General features: G+C 41.8%; 1 protein-coding gene across 1 annotated transcript in view; it reads right to left on the reverse strand.

Annotated features, from left to right (window-relative positions):
* Positions 1-19,191, reverse strand: part of Gnai3 (G protein subunit alpha i3) — a 39,459-nt gene that overhangs the window by 8,221 nt on the left and 12,047 nt on the right. The window contains exons 2-5 of the mRNA XM_051166068.1: positions 10,695-10,737; positions 10,457-10,598; positions 4,790-4,947; positions 2,429-2,557 (exon numbers count right to left, since the gene is read on the reverse strand). Of these exons, the coding sequence (XP_051022025.1) occupies positions 2,429-2,557; positions 4,790-4,947; positions 10,457-10,598; positions 10,695-10,737 (472 nt within the window). The remainder of the gene's footprint in view (positions 1-2,428; positions 2,558-4,789; positions 4,948-10,456; positions 10,599-10,694; positions 10,738-19,191) is intronic.

Here is a 19,191-nt window from a genome sequence, read left to right on the forward strand (position 1 = left end):
AGATCTGTGTCTGATAGCAATGCTAACGTTTTAAAAGGCTGACGTCTGCTACACTGGTTTAGTGGTTAAAATCTCCAGTAACTTTAACCTAAACTTCCAGAAATTTTGTTTTTGTCTGTACAGAGTAAGAGAAGTAAAGTATCCGTGAGTACCCTAAGTACGTTTGACATAAACATTCATCTTATCTCTCCCTGACCCAACTCTTCCTTCCTTGCCGTTCTTCGCAACCTTTGGTTTTGCATGACAGCTAAATAATGTAATCACAAACTGGCCTTAATACAGGGTCAGCCTGTAGGTTTTAGGAAGACTAACATTTAACCTTACAAATCTTTCAAAGAAAGGCACATTAGTACACCAATAGTTCCAGTTTACACCCCAGTTTCTTTCTTCTTCTTCTTCTTTTTTTTTTTTTTCCGAGACAGGGTTTCTCTGTGTAGCCTTGGCTGTCCTAGACTTGCTTTGTAGACTAGGCTGGCCTTGAACTCACAAAGATCCACCTGCCTCTGCCTCCCAAGTACTGGGATTAAAGGCGTGAGCCACCACGCCCGGCTTTACACCCATTTTCTATAAAGTCCATAAAGCTAACAGAATGCTAAAGTCCCAAGGCTGACTTTTAGTACATAACAACACAGTATTATTCACTGACAGATCAAATTTTATAGACATTACCTCATAACTGAGAGGCAAGTTAGCAATTACACAATGCCTTGCATATGGTAGATGCTCAATAAATGTTTGAATAAATGGATAGTGGCTTTGCCTAGAGAGAAGAGGAAAAGGAAGAGTGATAGTACTTCATAACAAGATATCTACATGCCAATAATAAAGTGCACATGGCGCTTTAGTCTGACTTGGCTACTGATCCGAGCATAGAAAGACAGAGTTACCTAGCTAAAGATCAACCTATGACATCAACCAAGAATGTTTCCCACACTAAATCCTGGTTTTGGTATTTAATTAAAACTGAATTACTAATTTCAGAGTACACAAAGAGACATCTCTTTCCTGTGGCTTCACAGGGTAATCCACACAGTTTCTGTTGATTTTGTTAAGTCCATCAGTACTTAAAGTAAGCAGCCAGTTTACCCTAAAAACCATCCACCAGGTTTCAAGTCCAGCTTAGTGTGCTAAGACTCCAATACTTCAACTGGTAATAGTATTTAAGTCCTGTGTGAACTCACAAATCCCAACCCTCACCAAGGATCTGAGGTGGTAGTTCCCTTCATATGCAATAATGCTGACTTTCTCAAATCATACCTAATCATAACCAAGTAACTTCTTAAAAACATATCATACATTGAAGGAGAAAAGTTTCTGTCACAAACACAGAAAAAAGAAACCAAAACAGTTTTAGTATTTTTTAAAGACCATTAAAAAAAAGCAGAAGCAGAGGCTTTTCTCAGAATTACTGGTGCTATAAAAAAATCCTTTTAAAACACTAGAATGTCCTCTAAACAAGTCACTATCTACATAATCACACCATAAAACACCTCTACCCCAAGCCTGCTTTGCAATGCACTACAAGCTTAATTAAGCATGACACTATTATGCATGTATCAATCCAAAAGCCAAGCAAGTTTAGCTCCACCCCATTAAACTTAACAGGAAAGGGGAACCAGTAAGAGAGTTTTGCTGCTAAGAAAATATTCCTCAACAACAAGGAAAAAAAAAAAGAAAGAAAGAAAGAAAGAAAGAAAGAAAGAAAGAAAGAAAACATCCTATTTTAGTATCACATATGTCAGAACAAAGCCATCAATATAAGTCATTTTCTACTGATTTAGTATAGTTGTGATCCTTCTTTTTTGAGACACTTGGAACTCACTTTGTAGACTAACTAGACTGTCCTCAGACTCACAAAGATCTGCCTACCTCTGCCTCTCGAGTACTGGGGTTAAAGGTGTGCACCACTGTAGCCAGCTTGTTATGATCCTTCTAATAATAGTCTATACATATTTGGCAGCTAACAAAAAAGTGCTGAAAATAAATGTAAACTAACACAAACTGGTAATTCTATGATTAATTCTAATGGTAGGTAAATTATTTAATTTTACATTCAACATTCTCTAAATGGATATAAAAACTGATGCTATCTGGAGAAAAAAATAAATATGTGGGCGGCAATCAGATGAAACATTAAGCTAATGGCCAGTAAGTATTAAGTTTCTAAACCAAGGAACACTGACTGCTTACAAAAACCTTACCCTAGGCAGACAGACCAGGGGAGCGAGTAAGCCAGGTGTGTGGTGTCTGACTGCAACCCCAGCACTCAGCAGGCAGAGGTGAAGTGTGCAAGCTTGAGGCCAACCTGGTCTACACAGCAAGAATGAAGTCATCGAGGGCTACATTGTGAGACCTTGTCTCTCACACAAAAGCAAATAAATGTTGGCTATTGGTGCCAGGCACAGGGAGGAGAGGGCCTGTGACTTACTTGAAGTATAGCTCCTTGAAGGTGAAGTGCGTCTCCACAATGCCTGTAGTCTTCACTCTTGTCCGAAGAACGTCTTGTTGAGTTGGAATGTAGTTGGTCTGGGATATTCTATCCAAATCATTTAGATAACTAAACAAAACACATAGGTTTTACTTGGTAAAGCCAACCATCAACACCACAGGCCAACAGACTAAACTAGGCACTTGGCAAAAGTAGATTCTGGGACTAGCTGAATACTGGCTTGTGTAAGGCCCGAGGCTCATTCCTAAGTGTTAACAAACAACAGAAGAGGAGACCCTGAAACTCACTGAAGAGGAAGAAAAACAGTAAATCTTCAGTATCACAGAATGAGAAAAAATAGGGAAATTAATAGGTTCTATTCATAGTAACAAGAATGGTCTTAAATACACTATAAAGACAAAATTATAAAACACAGCAATTTTATTCTTGCTTAAGAACAATCCCTGAAATCTAATATGAAATGAACTATATACTATACAGTAGAAAAAACAAACCAAATTGGGACTGTGGCACAGACCTATAACCCTGGACTCAAGAGTTCCAGGAAAACCTGGGCTACATAGCAAGACCCTATGAAAATAAAACAAGAAAAAGCTAAAACAAGAATTCTTAGATATTTAAATGTATATCAGCTGCATTCGTAACTTAACTATTTGACAAATCCTTACAGAATGATATTTGAATTATGAAAATTAGAAGAACTACATTGGTGGACATGCTAGCACACGCCTATAAGCCCGGCACTTGAGGATGTACAGAGGCCACAAATCTGAGACCAATAAGGAAGATACAGCTGAAGTTCTAGGCCAGCCTGGGCTATGTAACAAGACCCTGTCTCAAAAGGGGAGGGAGGATGGGGGTGGGGGGATAGAGACAAAAAGCTACATCTTCACTGACAAACCCTGGAGAGCAGGTGGTAGTGCTCTGAGGATGCCAGTCATATCTTCTACAAACCAGACAACTCTGTTAACAACATAGTTGAACTGGGATGAACAATCACAGAGGGAGACAGTTCTAGAAACAACATGTAGTTTGGGGGCCAGAGTTTACTCAATACAGGACAGAGAAACAATTAAAAATCTACCTTAGATGACCACTGAACTGCCTAAACTCAGTATGTGCACATAAAGACAATCTTTTTAAAAAGGCAAAAATCTTTTTACTGTTTGCCAAATCATTTCCTCTAAAAGAGGAAATAAGCTTTATAAATACCATTTAATTTCTTGTAGCGATCAAAAGTCCTTTATCTAGTTCAGAGAGGGATACAGATGACAAGTACTCACCAGGTCCCCCAAAAAATACACTTAAAGATACACCATGAATGTAGGCCCTAAAAATTAAGTGTTAGGGAATCAAATCATGATCACGTGCAAAAGTAAATAAAAGTATGAATTACCAATTCCCTAAAACTTAACACTCACGAGAACTTCTTGACAAGGAAAGAATCTGCTCCACGCTATGACAACATTCTCATCCCACAGAAGCCCACCCCACTGTGGTCTGCCATGAGATGCATGTGGTGCTGGCTTCTGTGGTACAGGCTTGTGACTCCAGCATTCAGAAGTCTGAAGCAGAGGGATCACAAGCTCAGGCCTGCCAAAGCTTTATTATGAGTTCAATGCCAACATGAGTGAGAGACTGTGTCTCAACATAAAAACTAGGAAGAAGGCTGAGGATGTAACTCAGTGGTAAAGCATTTGCCCAACATGCACGAGACTGGTTCAATCCCTAGTACAACACACACATTCACAAGATTAAGTGGTAATTATTACTACCACAAAATTCATTGCACAGCCAATACAGAGAGGATAAAAAGGACTGTCACGCCAGATGTGCTGCTCCGCATCTTTTACCCTAACACGGTGGGCACAGGCAGGTGAATATCTGTGTTCAAAGCCAGTCAGTACTGCATAGTGAGATTCTGTCTCAAATACAGCAATAACAAACCAGGGGTGGTGCATGCGTTAGGGTGTGTGTATGTGTGTGCATCTCTCTCTCTCTCTCTCTCTCTCTCTCTCTCTCTCTCCCTCTGGAGACAGACAAACTTACCTTCCTCCTCTAGCTGGCTATCAGTGCCTCGTCCTATACAGGGGACACCTTCCTCTACTAGATGTCCCATCATCACTTGCTTACCTTCCTCTACTAGATGTCCCACTGTCACCTGTTACTATAAAACATAGCACGAAGATAGCTTTAAAGTGAGACAACTGTAATAAAGGATCCTATAGCCTTCTGGACATTTCTAGTCCTTACACATTTCCTTAAGGATAGGCACTGAACTGTTTCTACAGTCACCAATTTATTTTCTATTATACTTTCAAAGGAAAAGAAGTCACTTACTATGAAGCAGAATCATTGAGCTGATACTCCCTGGACCTGCTGAAGCATGCTTGCACCCCACCATCTCGCCATAACCGTTTAATCACGCCTGCTAGTTCTGAGGTCATGACTCCTTCTTCGGCACTGCCAGCTAAAACAAATAGCTGCCGGGCATCATCCTGAGGGAAACAGTTAAGCGAAACAGGTGAGTTTCTACTTTTTTGAGACAAGGTAAATCTCCTTTTACACACACTCATGCACTCACCAGGGACAGAATCATACTGTAGATGTTACGGAGACCTTTTCTGGCATGAGGAAACTTGCAACTAAGCCTCCATGTCACCCTTCCACTGGGAAATGATTTCCTTTCCTCCTATTTCTCATGTCACACCACCATCCTCAGAAAAGATGTCTTCTGATGAACTCACAAACCTCTATCTTGATGACTTATGATTAATGACGGGTGGGAGTGGGGGATTCTGGTCTGTGAGACAAGTATGTGCAGTAAAATTTCCATTCTGTTAAAGTAAGCCCTGGATGAAGACGGGGAGGATGGGTCAGTGGATAGAGAGCACGCTGTGCAAGCATGAGGACCTGAGTTCAGATCCATCTGAAAGATGCGATGGCACAAGCCGGTAACATCAGTGCCGGGGGAGCAGAGGCATAGGGGCCTGGAGGTCACTGGCCTGGCCAGTCTGGTCAAAACGGCACGCTCCAATCAAAGAACCTCCTTATGGAAATGGCTTCAAATGTGGCAGACAAGCCACTGAGCAAAATGTCCTTGTTTCTACCACAGACAGAATTCTGCCTAAAAATGGGCAAGCTTGGATGCAGGCAGAATCAATGGCCAAACTCTGCCAAGATAAGGTAAGTAAGAACTCAATAGTTCCTGCCTCACAAGTATGTCTGTCAGATCTGAAGACCATGCTCCAATGTTAAAGAGAATTTTGGGTGACTGTTCAGTTAGCAAACTGTCTCTGTCATCTTCTCATTTGGGAAGCTACTAACCTGCACTCCCCATATAGTCAGGTAATCAATTTTATTTCTTCTCAAGTCTCTGATGGGGTTGAAGACCAGATAGTTTAGTTTTGCAATTAAGCTTAGTTGTTTAGGGGTTAAGATGTTTTTAGGTCTAGATAGATGTTTTAAGTTGATAATAATGAGATATGATAGATGTTGATTTACATTCAGAATTTTAGACGCACCAAGATAGGAAAGATGTTTTCTTTACGGCTGCCAAATGCAAATAGCCAAAACACTATGAATGTAACATTTATATAACTCCTGATTGTTTCATGGTTCTTCTTGCTGTAGGTAGTTTATCGTATGTATGTGTAATAATATAAATGCATATGTAAAAAATATTTAATTTTTTTTTTAAATGGCATGCCCCAGATATGCAGAGACACTGTCTCCAAACATACGGTGGAAATGGTAGAGGGAAGCACCTGAAGTCGACCTGCAGCTTCCACATACTCATCTGCCCACACTCACACATGCCTGCAAGTATGTACCCTAGGACTACTGAAGTGTAGCTCAATGGTAGGGCACTTGCCTACTACATAGAAATGAAAAGATTTGCACATAAGAAGTAAAGTCTAAACATGGTGCAGGGAATAAAACATTAATCAAGTTTCCTTCCCCTTCATTGCAGACACCAGAACTGGAAAAGGAGGTAAAGACACATAAAGAGCAGAAAGCCTAGTAATAAGACTCAACCCCTCAGGAAAAAGGGAGCGAGCACCAACAATGTTCTAAGACAGGAGAAAGAGGCAGCAGGAGGGTGAAGCAGCAACAGAGCGATTAAGATCAGAATGCCATGACTTTCAGGCAGTAATTTCATTAGTTTGTAAGCCTTTAAGAAGTCAAATGACCATTTTGATGAGTTCACTTTACTTTGTCCATTCCTGTGCGCAAATTTAAAACTGAACACAACAGGGCAGTGGTGGCACACACCTTTAATCCCAGCACTCAAGGTAGCCGAGGCAGGCAGATCTCTGAATTCAAGGCCAGCCTGGTCTACAGAGTGAGTTCCAGGACAGCCAGGGCTACACAGAGAGAACCTGCCTCAAAACAACAAAATTGAACATCGATTTCAAAGATTTCTCTATATAAATCTATTATTTATAACCTTAAAAAAATCCAAGTAACCATAAAGTTTTTTGGATTTTTTGTTTTTGTTTTTTAAATCACGTAACACAGGCAGCAGAGGTGGTGCACGCCTGTAATCCCAGCACTCAGAGAGGTAGAGGCAGGCAGATCTCTGAGTTTGAGGCCAGCCTGGTCTACAAAGAGAATCCAGGACAATCAAGGCCCACAGAGAAACCCTGTCTTGAAAAAAACCAAAAAAGAAAAGAAAGAAGGAAGGAAAGAAGGATGGAAGAATGGATGGAGGAAATCACATAATACATAAATAAAAAGTAAAGGGAGAAGAGAAGCAATCATTCATATCTTAAGGAGCCATTAAGACAACAAAACTAGCAAGCAGAAGGCACTGCGGAACACAGACACAGTAACACCTACGACTTGTACGTTTACCTGATCACCCACAAAACCATCACACTACTTTCAAATTAACATTCCCAAACTCTGTTTGATACTCTTTCTAGTAATACTGTCGATCATCTTTATAACAAAGGTCATGCACGATCTGTATTTCCTCTCTCCCTCTCGACTCTCTTCTCGTGTGATGTGGAATGTTGAGTGTTATATGTAAGTGTATGTGCATACAGGAGACCAGAGAAAGCTATCGGACGTCTTCTATGGCTCTGCCTTATTCCCTTGAGACATGCCTCTCTCACTGACCCTCAAGCTTGCCACTGAGCTAGAGCGGCCAGCCAGCAAGCTCCCAGGACCTGTCTGTCTCCATCCCTAGTTCTGGGGCCACAGCTACATAGGTCCATATGTGAATCTCTTCTAATGAGAATAACTCAGTCCTTATGCTTCCACACTGAGCCATCTCCCGGCCTCTCTTTTCTCTTTCAAAGTAATGACAACAATAACAACAACAACAACAATTCTTAAATACAAGAGCAAAAGATTAAAAAATCCTTAAGCATTGTACAATTGCCAAAAACACCAAACTACAAATAAGACTTTTTCCGTACGTAGTATACTGCTTTATCTAACATTTAAAAACTACACAGGTCCTGAAATTTGACCTATGCTCAATCAAGTATACAAATAATTAAGCACCTGGTTTTTTTTTTTTTTTTAATACCATGCTACTCAAATTTTAGAAACTCCAAAATAGAGAGGGTCGTTACTACATAGTGGTGCTGCTGCTGCTGCTGCTGCTGCTGCTTAGGGAAACGCTCTCCCTTCCTACTTCCCTGCGCACCAGCCTGCTCTCCCTCCTCACATTAAACCCTTCTCCACGGCTCACAGTGCCCTCCTTACAACCAATGCTGTACCTTCTACTCTTAAGCAGCTACGAAAGAAAACTGTCCACTACTCAGCTATTTTCTTTACATTCTCTTAGCAACCATTAACAATTAAGAGGAACAGAAAGATAGACACAAATATAAACCCTTACCTAAGAGAGAGAAAAGAGAAACTGTCAAGGTTTAAACCTTAAAAAGGAGTGTCGGTTAGGCTAAGTGGATGCGGTAAAGCTAGACGACTCAGGAGCCCCGAGAGAAGCTAAGAATGTCAGCTCCGTCAAGTGACACAGGATTACTCATGGTAACAAGTTGTGTCTGTGCGTGCACAAGAGCATGTGTGTGGAGCAAAGGACAATCACAGGCACTGTTGCTAAGGAGCCATCTGCCTTGTTTGTTTGCTGTTCGGGGCAGGGTCTCTGTGGCCTGTGGCTCACTGATTCAGCCAGGCTGGCTGGCCAGAGAGCCCCAGTGAACCTCCTGTCTCTGTCTCCCCAGCACTAGTTACGGTGCACACCCTTAGCACCTGGCTTTTTTCTGAGTTCTGGATGTCAAACTTAGGCTGTCACACAGAGTAAGTACGTTACTAACTGAGCTCTCCCTGCAGCACCTGATGACATTTGATGATGGAAATAAATGAAACAGAGATGAAGGGTCAAGAGAAATGAAGGTGAACAGAGGGTGGGAAAGAAGGAAGAAAGGCAAAAGGAAGGTAGCTGAGAAACTAAGAGGAATAAGTAACAGGAGAAAAAAATCATCAGTAAAAAACTAATACAGTATTATTAACTAATTATAAAATATAACAAATATTATAGACAAGCAGTTAGATGACATGAAGGAAAGAGAAAAAGAACACAGGAGAATTCTAGTACAAAAAAGAAAAGTCAACAAGAGACAAAGAATGGAAAGGAGCTAAGATATGAATAGAAACTTGACTTTACTTGAACTATTAATTTTCTCTAAGAATAGAAAACTAGCCTGGGCAGCAAGACTACCGTGAGTTCAAATCCAGCCTTGACTACAATTAAGACATTGTCTCTAAAATCCAAAAAACGGAGTCTAGAGAGATGGCTTAGTAGTCAAGAGCATGCTCCGCCTTGTGGAGGGCCAGAGTTTGGGTCTCAGCACGCACAGAGGGAAGCCTGCAAATGCCTAGAGCTCCAGCTCCAGGAAAGCCAGACACCTCTGGCCTCCACGGGGATCCACACACATATGCACACATCTACATGTGGATGCATACAGACACATAGTTAAAATTAAAGTTTTTTAAAAGGAAGAGAGAGAAAAGAAAAACAGGGAAGAAAACAGCCTCTGGGCTAAATGTTGCTCACTTACTCATCCAGCACTGCTGCAGCGCTGACTACAATCCCCAGAAGGGAGGAAAAGGCCCTAAACTATGTCATATGACAATGAAAGTCACTCACGTATTTCCCCTCCCTTTCTTTTAAGCTAGGTTCTGTTCCTTATTTCACCTCAAAGATATATCCTACTCAAGAACAACTCAAGCCACAACGGCTCTTTCAGTATTTTCCTCTTTGACTTCTTGGTAAACTGAGCAGCCAGTAAGAGTCCCTAGGCTGCTCACAAGCATACAGGCAAAGCCCCCAGGTACCTTCCATTTATTTTCCCACAGCACGTAAGTGTGGTGCCACGGAACATGGCTGACATCCTTTGATGTGCTCTCTACTTCTCTAGCATTTTCTTGAAATATGAAAAGTCTCCTGTCTTCTTTTTCCATTGGCATCAAACACACGGCCCTCCGAGTGCACTAAATATTATTATTAGCCAACTTTTAAATTCTGATGTGTGCAAAGCATTGAAGAGTTATATTAGAGTAAGAATAATTCAATTCTATAATCTAGAGCTCAGTGGAAGATGATGATGTAATGATCTTTTTGAACACCTGAAATCACTTCTAAAAATTGGAGAGTTTGTATTTATGTCCTTACAGAATTTACTCTGGGAAACTATTTTTTCCCTCTGACCCCTTGTTCTGATAGCAAGCCTAAACAGACAACACGTGCTTGAGAGTGTACATTTACTATCTGCAACTGCTCTAAGGTATCAGTCAACCGTGCTGAAAGGGAGCACCTGAATAGAGGCATCACAGGGCTCTACAGAGGCCCACTTGCAGGGCTCCCCTGCAGCACTGCCTTACTGTCTGCCGGGTCGCATAGCTAGCACTTTGAAAAAACATTCTCAGTATTCTGCACCATCTTCTCTCTTTGTTCCCTAAAATATGACACAAATGTGGCTTAACTGCGTCTACTGAGGAGCAGCAAGTGAGGAGGAAATGAGAAGCGCTTACTGCTCTGGCAGCTTCCCCAAAATCAATCTTTAGCCGTCCCATGGCTCTGATGATGGCAATGATGGACTGAATGGTGTTGCTGTAGACGACAACTTTATACTGCTTGCACTCGTCCTCCGAATAGCCATCCTCGTGAATGATCCTGCAAAGAGAAAGCCGCAAGTCAATACATCAGCAGAGAGGGAGCCATGAATGCTTTATGAGAGGATGCCCGGGCTGGGAAGGCCCCGGAACTTACTTCATCTGCTTCACGATGGTGCTTTTACCAGACTCCCCAGCACCTGTAGAGCAAACAGACAAGCACAGAGTTGGAATGGCTTCGGAATTAAACAAAGGTGTGGAATAATGGGATTTATGCTAAGTCCACACTAGTAGAAAACACAGATCCGATGGAAAATTTTGTGAGCTTTCATTTCTATCGGCAAAACTTGTGAGTTTCTCAATTACAGCATTTGGCTTTTTTCTTTTCTTTTTTTTTTTTTCTTTTTTAAATTCTGGTATCATTTGTACAAAATAGACATTACTCAAAGATAGCAACATTTTTTTTTTCTTTTCTGGTTTTTTGAGACAGGGTTTCTCTGTGTAGCCTTGGCTGTCTTGGACTCGCTTTGTAGACCAAGCTGGCCTCGAACTCACAGAGATCTGTCTGCCTCTGCCTCCCAAGTGCTGGCTACCACATCTGGCTAACACAGATAGTTTTAGTAACATCATAAGCCATGATATACTCAATGAACACAGGCAAAAATCCAATCATGAATTTGTGGCCTGTGGCGTATTCATAGTTATAATTGTGACCTCCCGTAGACCTGAGGACTCTCAGTCACAGGGCTAGGAAGGCTCCTAACATCAGCAGAACCCACACTGCCTCTACCTTTCAGGATACCGCTCCTGTTGGGGGATGGGGGGAGAACACGGCACTGCATGGCCTCTTGGACGACTGGAATCATTTAAGCTAAGGAGCAAAGGTCAAATAAACTTTCAGATTTGACAGTCTTCCTGCTAGGTCTTCCCTGGTCAATAATTCTTCCACCTCCCAAAATGCCTCTTTCAACGCTACCACCCCTCTCCAACATCAAGTGCTACTTGTGACTCATACATGACAATCCTGCTTCTTCTTTTTAGAAAAAGTAAGGCAGTCAGAGAGCATTACCTCACTGTCCCCCAACCAACTCTACTACTCTCCCTGTAGCTCCATGAAAGTTCTCTAACTTTGATGGGCGAGCTGTCTCTTCAATGTCCTGACACTCTGATTAATACTTATCTCCTGCATTTCACCTCGACTTGTGGCTTGCTTTCTTTTTTCCTTTCTTTCTTTCTTATTTTTAGATTTATTTATTTAGGTATACAGTGTTTTGCCTACATGTATACATGCATACCAGGAAAAGGCACCAGATCTCTTTATAAATGGTTGTGAGCCACCATGTGGTTGCTGGGAATTGAACTCAGGACCTCTAGAAGAACAACCCGTGTTATTAACTATGGAGCCACCTCTCCAGATCCTATACTTACTTTCTAACGTAAGCTAACTTGATGGTTTGAAGCACTGTTCATGAATAAAAGTTACCTTCCAGTGAGTAACATGTATCAGGATGTTCTGTGTCCCTTGATAATATGAACTCATCCAACGCTCCCAGCTCTGTAAGGTAGACACTACTGCCCTCCTTTCCTTTCATAGTGAGATAAACAAAGCAGAAAGGTCAAGTAAGCTGTCCACAGTTACACAGCAGGCGGCAAAACTGACATTTCCACCCTTTCACTTAAAAGTTGGCATGTGCTAGATTCCCAAACCTAGATCTCCAATCTCACTTTCCAATGTTGACTTCAAACTCATCTCCTGCCTTCTGTATCACAGCAGGTGTCCAGGAGGCACCTTACACTTAATGCTCAACACTGACAGAATTATTCATTCCCCATTTCCACCCCAAACAAACCTGCTCTCCCTTCAGTCTCTCATCCCAGAAAGTGGTACTAACATATAACTAACTTGCTATGGTCGGAACTGGCAAGTGATATAAAAGGAACACAGATGGAATGGGGCTCCGTGTTAATACATGTTAAATATTAGTATAATTTAGTTTTTAAAAAATACAGATATAATCTTAACAATTTGGTCCTTGTACACTGGAAACCACACCCTACCTAATTCAGCAAAGCTTCCATACTTCTTTTTTTCTTTTTTAATTTTTTAAGATAGGGTCTAGCTACATAGCCCTGGAAGTATGAAAATTCTATGTACACCATGCTGGGTTTGAACTTTTTAAAAAATCCTCTTCCTTCTGCCACCAATAGCACAATGGCTGGGACCACAGGTGGACAACACTCCTGTCTGGATCATGTGACAACATAGACTAGAGTTGCCCGTGGCCTCCATTTACACCCAAATTATAATGTGTGGGCAGTAAAGTCTAACATACTCTGGTCCCTGCCTACCTCCTCATTCTCATTTTTCTCTGTCTCTACTCTACCCTCAACGTTCTTGTCAGACCAGCTTTTTTGTGTTTCCTCTACATGCAAAACTGGTTCTCACTGGGCCAGCTTCTGACTCACAGTGTTCATATTTGCTGTTCCCTTTGACTGAAATAAATTCTTTGCAAAATCTTCTTCTTCACTCCCATTTCTGCTCCCGTCAGAACAATTCCTGATGAAATTACCTGAACACAAACCACTCCACACTGTGTCACATTTTTTCACAGCACGTACTTTTCTCGTCTTCCCCACTGAAACTAAAGCTCTGCCAAGCCATTTTCCCCTGTACTCCTGGGGGGCCTCAACTGGGCCCAACATCGATTAGTCAAATAAGTAATCAAATAAATATTGAACAAATGTGCATTTAATAAGCATGATAATGCACTAAATATTTTTCAACTTTATCAACACAAATTTTAAGTTAAAATAACATCTGAATTTAAAAATCCAAGATAACTGCATTCTTGCAGAATAAAGAAGTGTGTGTGTGTACATATGACTTTATTTCTGTTCTTACTACAGAGTTGACAACTGGGTAGCCAACTACTGTAGTGAAACTATTTATACACAGTTACTGTTCAAGTAACACATTGTCTTTCTCCTGACACTGTCAAAAATATTCATTCCACTATTCATATGTAGAAGAGCTTTTCAAGGTTGGGAGTGATGGCACACACCTTTAATCTCAGTACTCAGGAAGCAGAGGCAAGTGGCTCTTCATGAGTTCGAGGCCAGCCTGGACTAAATGTGAATCCAGGACAGCCAGGGCTACAGAGAAACCCTGTCTCAAAAAACAAAAACAAAACAAGCATGTTCTTTTTAAATTGTTAAATTCAGAATTCCCAGACTATCCCATATGAGCAATAGTGTAGTGAAGTACTGAGTGCTCTCTTTTCAATATTGAAAATGGTATTCCTACTGCTCATGTCAGATAAAATGGCATACTGCTCACGTCAGACTATTTTGAAATAAATTATAAATAAATCTCTTAATCTCACCACTAATATATCACCACTCATATCATTATGTTCTACTCTATGAACGTGTTCTATCTCTCTCCCTCACTCACCCACTCCTATATTTCTCAAAGGTTCTGGGGGTTGGGAATACAGTTCAGTGGTAGAACACCTGCCTAGCATGTGCAAGGCCTGGTTCCACCCCCTGGATTGCAAAAAGAAGAAAAGAAAATGTCTGCTTGCCCTTCCTTTTATTATTATATTACTCTGTATATATCTCCCCTAGGCACTAGGCATTCAGTCCATCTCATAAATGAAGGCATCTCTTATCACCTGCAGGGTGTTGTTTTCAGTGTGTGTTAGTAGGCATTTAATATTCATAAAGAGTGAATCACATTTCATAGCAGAAGGCCTTGGCCCATTCAACGTGCAGACTCTCATGAAAAGTGCCGCCATTTTGCCCATCTTCCAAGTACATTCTGAAATCTAAGAGGCATTTGGAATTTATTCACTATTCTAGATGTCTCAGTTGGGGGGTTTCTATTGCTGTGAAAAACATCACGACCAAAAAGCACCTTGGGAAGTAAAGGCTTTATTTTGTCTTCCATCTCTCAGGTCACACTCTGTCACTGAGAGAAGTCAGGACAGGAACTCAAACAGGGCAGCAACCTGGAGGCAGGAGCTGGTGCAGACCACCGGGGGTGCTGCTTACTGGCTTGCTCCTCTTGGCTTGCCCTGCCTGCATTCTTATAGAACCCAGGGCCACCAGCCCAGGGTGGCACCATACACAATGGGTTGGGCCCTCCTCATGATCGCTAATTAAGAAGATGCCCTACAGGCTTGCCTACAGCTGGATCTTATGGAGGCATTTTCTCAACAGAGAGTTCTTCCTCCCAGTGACTCTAGCTTGTGTCCAGCAGGCACAAAACTAGCCAACAAGATAAGGTTTACCAAGCTGGAACGTAATTTCCTCTCTCCTTGAATATGTCTCAAATCCCTTGCTTAGCCTCTTGGACTCTTCACATACCTGACTGGAGCTAACACTGGGCCTGCTTCTTCGCCATTTCCAAACAGCACGACTGTAGAAATCATCAGCTTAGTGACTTCCAACTTCTTCAAACACCTCGTCTGACTCTTTCCTCTTGAGGTCTGGGCTCCAGTTGTACCTCTGAGATACAGTGCTCAAGCAGCACCTCCTCCCACAACATCTGGCTCTTAGGCTTTGCCCGTCATGCTTTATACATTGTACTTCCCTCCCCAGCGACATGTGGACTTTGGACCTTCTAATTTACCTACATCTTTTTTCCTACATTACTTCAAAATGCAGTGTGTTAAAAGGAACCTTTATTTGCCTACCTTCTACTGTGAGTATATATATTATCACAATAGAAGGACTTGAATAGCTATAGACCACAGCAGAGAAAACCTACAGCTTGGAGTACTGGAGTATGAGGAACTGAAGATGACCCTGTAGATAATAAGAAGGCAACCCCGGGGGAGGGGAGGCCGTAAGGGAGCAAAGGTTGGGAAGGTCACCGCACGCTATCTCCTCTTTCATCTAAGTAAAGACAGTCCAGAGTATGTCTCAAGTGTATTGTGTTCTTTTCTACTTGTAGGCCATGAAGCAAGACAGATTCCAAGGTGTAAAATGGGCTCAACAGAAGGTGTTGGGACAGTGCCTGGTCTGCAGCGCTGCTTAGCGACTGCTAGCCAACTACTGTGTGTAACAACGTCCTCACTGGTGAGGCCATTGCCAAGTAATGTCAGGGCCTCAAAGGAGCTTACTTCCTAAAAGCTACTTTGATATTGATGTTGATGTTAAAAACTCCAACAGAAATAAATGGCAGTTGTATTCAGAAGTTGTTTCAAAGTAATAAAACTCTAGATGGATCTGGACTCATGCATGTTTAAAACAAAAGGAAACTGTAACCCTGAGAACTCCAGCAGACTGCGTCCTGGCATTAGTCACTCTCTCCAGCCCACCCTAGTGTGTCTGTGGCCCTTGTCTGCTATCTCTGCTCTCACACTTCATGCATCTTGGCCTCAGAGCTTTTCTTTCCCCCAAGTGTCCCCACAGGTCTACCCCATGTCAGTAGGCATGCCAGTGGCACCAGAGATACAGTTTCCTACACTTAGTTCTATAGAGAAATCTTGAAATTTCTAGAAACTCTGTGTTATAACTAGAGCAGAGTCTGGGCGCTGAGTCCCAAAATGACACGATTTGTGAATAACCTAGCAGTGCCAGGTGAGACTCTCTCTTTACAGACCTATTGCATACATATAAGCAAAGACAATCTGCAGCCCCAAACACCAAAATGAAAGCTTGACCAACAAATAAATTTGATTTTTTTTTTTTTTTTTTTTTTTTTTTTTTTTTTTTTTTTGCCTAATTTTCCAGCTGGTGACACCAGATCATAATAAACTCAATGGAACAGTAAACTTTGGTGCTACTAGGCTTTGTCTAGCTGTGTGACTGGGTAAGTCACCTGACTGCAACATCTGCCTCCTTCTCTATAAAACATGAAGAGCTTCAGCCTAGATGTGTTCTACAGTTACACTCTAGGCTAACTAATCTCTTATTGTAACACAGGACTCAAATCAAACCACAAATCCACATCATAACCACTCAACAATTCAAAACAGCCGCTGTAATGCAGGTACTAGACTATTTTCAAGACAGTGAGAAGCTTCATATAAGGAGGCAGTAAGAGCGGTCTGACACGTCAGCTCCTTCATTCATGCTTGAAGACGACCCTATCTAGCAGAGCAGTCAAGTTTCCATGGCTACAGTTAGGGTGGAATGGGGATGGGGTGGCAGCACACAGAAGGGAGGGACGAAGGGAGGTGAACTATGAATCCCTACAACTAAAGACCAAAACAGTACAGCCCACTGCTTCCAATAGGGATGGGTACCTATTGCTTCCACTGCTTCCTACTACGTGGTGGGAATCAAACTCAAGCTGGCAACAAGCACCATCCTGTTGGCCCCATGACTCATTTATTTCAAATGTATGTATGTGCATATATGTCTGTACAGGGTATGTTATATGTGTGTGCACACACTTAATTACTTAATGAATTAATATGCAATAAAAATTGGGCTGGAGAGATGGCTCAATGGTTAAGAGCACAGGCTGCTCTTCCAGAGAACCCGGGGTTCAATTAGCAGCACCCACATGATGGCTCACAGGTGTCCATACCCCAGTCCCAGAGGACCTCACACCCTCTTCTGGCCTTCAGGCTTCGTATGAACATGGTACACCTACACAGGCAAATCATCCTTATACTACCTAAAACAAAGCTACGTCTTTTTAATATGATAACCCTGAAAAACAAACAAAAGGTCAGGAGTTACAGAAGGAAAAATGTCTCTGCACAAACAAAAAGTGTTCTTCATTTCTGTTTAGTAAACACATCCCGCATGCCTGGAACTCCTGCACGCCGTAAACAAACACATCCCGCATGCCTGGAACTCCTGCACGCCGCGGCTTCACAGTCAGTTCAGTTCAGGGATTCTGGTCTGGTAGGAGACATTGGTTTCCATGTACAATTAAAACATTTCCTTGGCCTAAAGCACAAAAGCAGTGTTTCACCCCGTCTACCAGCCCTCTACGTGTGCCAAGTCTGTGTGTGTGTGAACATCCTGAAACACCTACTGCAGACAACCTTCAGTTCTCGCTGAGGCGGTCCTTCAGTTCCCAGGCACAGCGATGACTCCTATGGTGCTGGCAAAGGTTCCTCTTTAGTGTCTGAAATTAACTCAGGATTGCTCCTCCCACCACTCACGTCATTTACCTCTCTCTGGCCTGCCCTGCTGCTCTGAAGTATGTAGTTGACTATCATCCTCGCTCCTAACCTGGCTTGTCATAACCTGTTAATTGGTTTTCTTGGTTTTGATTAGCATAGTTACGAAACCCTTTTCAGCATGACCTGGGAACTCTTCCATGCTTGTATACTTCTCCCTTAAAATAGTCCTAACTAGGCTTGACCTGGCCCCATAGGACAGTGTTAAACCCTGTAACACTAGCACCCAGGCAAACTTGTCTAAGTATCTGAGTTTGTGACTGGTTAGAACTCTAACCGCCCTAACAGTGCCTTCTTTCTGTGGCCCACTCCTCCAACCCAGAGCACAATCTAGGGCCGAGGAGGGATTTAGCAATTAGCTGTGGGGTGACCGACTTATGGGACTATGATATTTGGTGGTTGCCCAATCACATTTTGTAAATGCTACTAGCAATGGACGGAATTTTCACTGTGGGCAGTTAACAGAGAAATTCCCACTCCTCTGCTCTCTGTACTCGGCCGCCCACACTACAGACTATGCTTTCAGCTTTCATCCTATGACCAAAATGACAATAAATTTGGACTCAGCGTTTGCCTCACTCCCCTCTATCCTCTCCTGGCCTCTTTTGCACACAACTACTGTGCTACCCTGGAAGAAGCGGCTATGAATCTGTCCATCCACCACAGTCCCAGCACGCGAGGGTGTGAAGCAGTGAACACTTAAAGGTAGTTGTCCTGGAGATGAATGGATATCCTGAGTGTAAAACAGGGCAGTCAATTGCAATGAAGGCAGAGATCATGGGCGTCTCTTTTTTGAAAGTTACCCATCACCAAACAGGCTTAAATGGTATTATGAGAAAAATGTTATAAAAGGTTGATTGGGCATCCAGTTTTCCACCAAAGTTTCAAAAACATGCATTGGAAAAGACAGCCTTTACAACAAATGGTGCCTGGGAAACTGGATATCCAAATGAAAAAACTGCAACTAGCCTGTATAAAAAAAACTCAGCCTGTATAAAACCGGTTAGAAACAAATCAAAGCTTTAACTTAAGACTTGAAACTCCAAAACTGCTATACAAAAGCACAAGGACAACACTTCAACACATAGGCTCCAATAGCCCAGGACTGTAAAAATGAAAAATTGGAGAATTTTAGCTCCCTGTATACTAACAGGATATTAACATACATAATCTAATATGTGTAATAATATACATGTATATGTAAAAAATTTGCTAAAAAAAAAGAAGAAAAAACATACAGTCTATAAAGAACTCACAAATTAAATGTCCTAAAGCCGATTTGTCTATGACTATGCAAATGAACTGAACAAACAGTTCTCAAAAAAGAAATACAAATAGCCAATAAATATATTAAAAAAAAGTCTCCCTAGCCATCAGGAACATGCAACTTGTGACACTGAGATTCACATCTCACTCCAGTCAGAATGCCTGTCATCAGGAAAACAAACAACATCAGCGAAAATATAAAATAAAAAATAAAAGAAAGAAACCAACTACAAAAAAGCTGGT

This window comes from Acomys russatus, chromosome 23 (genome assembly GCF_903995435.1).
Source record: "Acomys russatus chromosome 23, mAcoRus1.1, whole genome shotgun sequence".
NCBI lineage: Eukaryota > Metazoa > Chordata > Mammalia > Rodentia > Muridae > Acomys > Acomys russatus.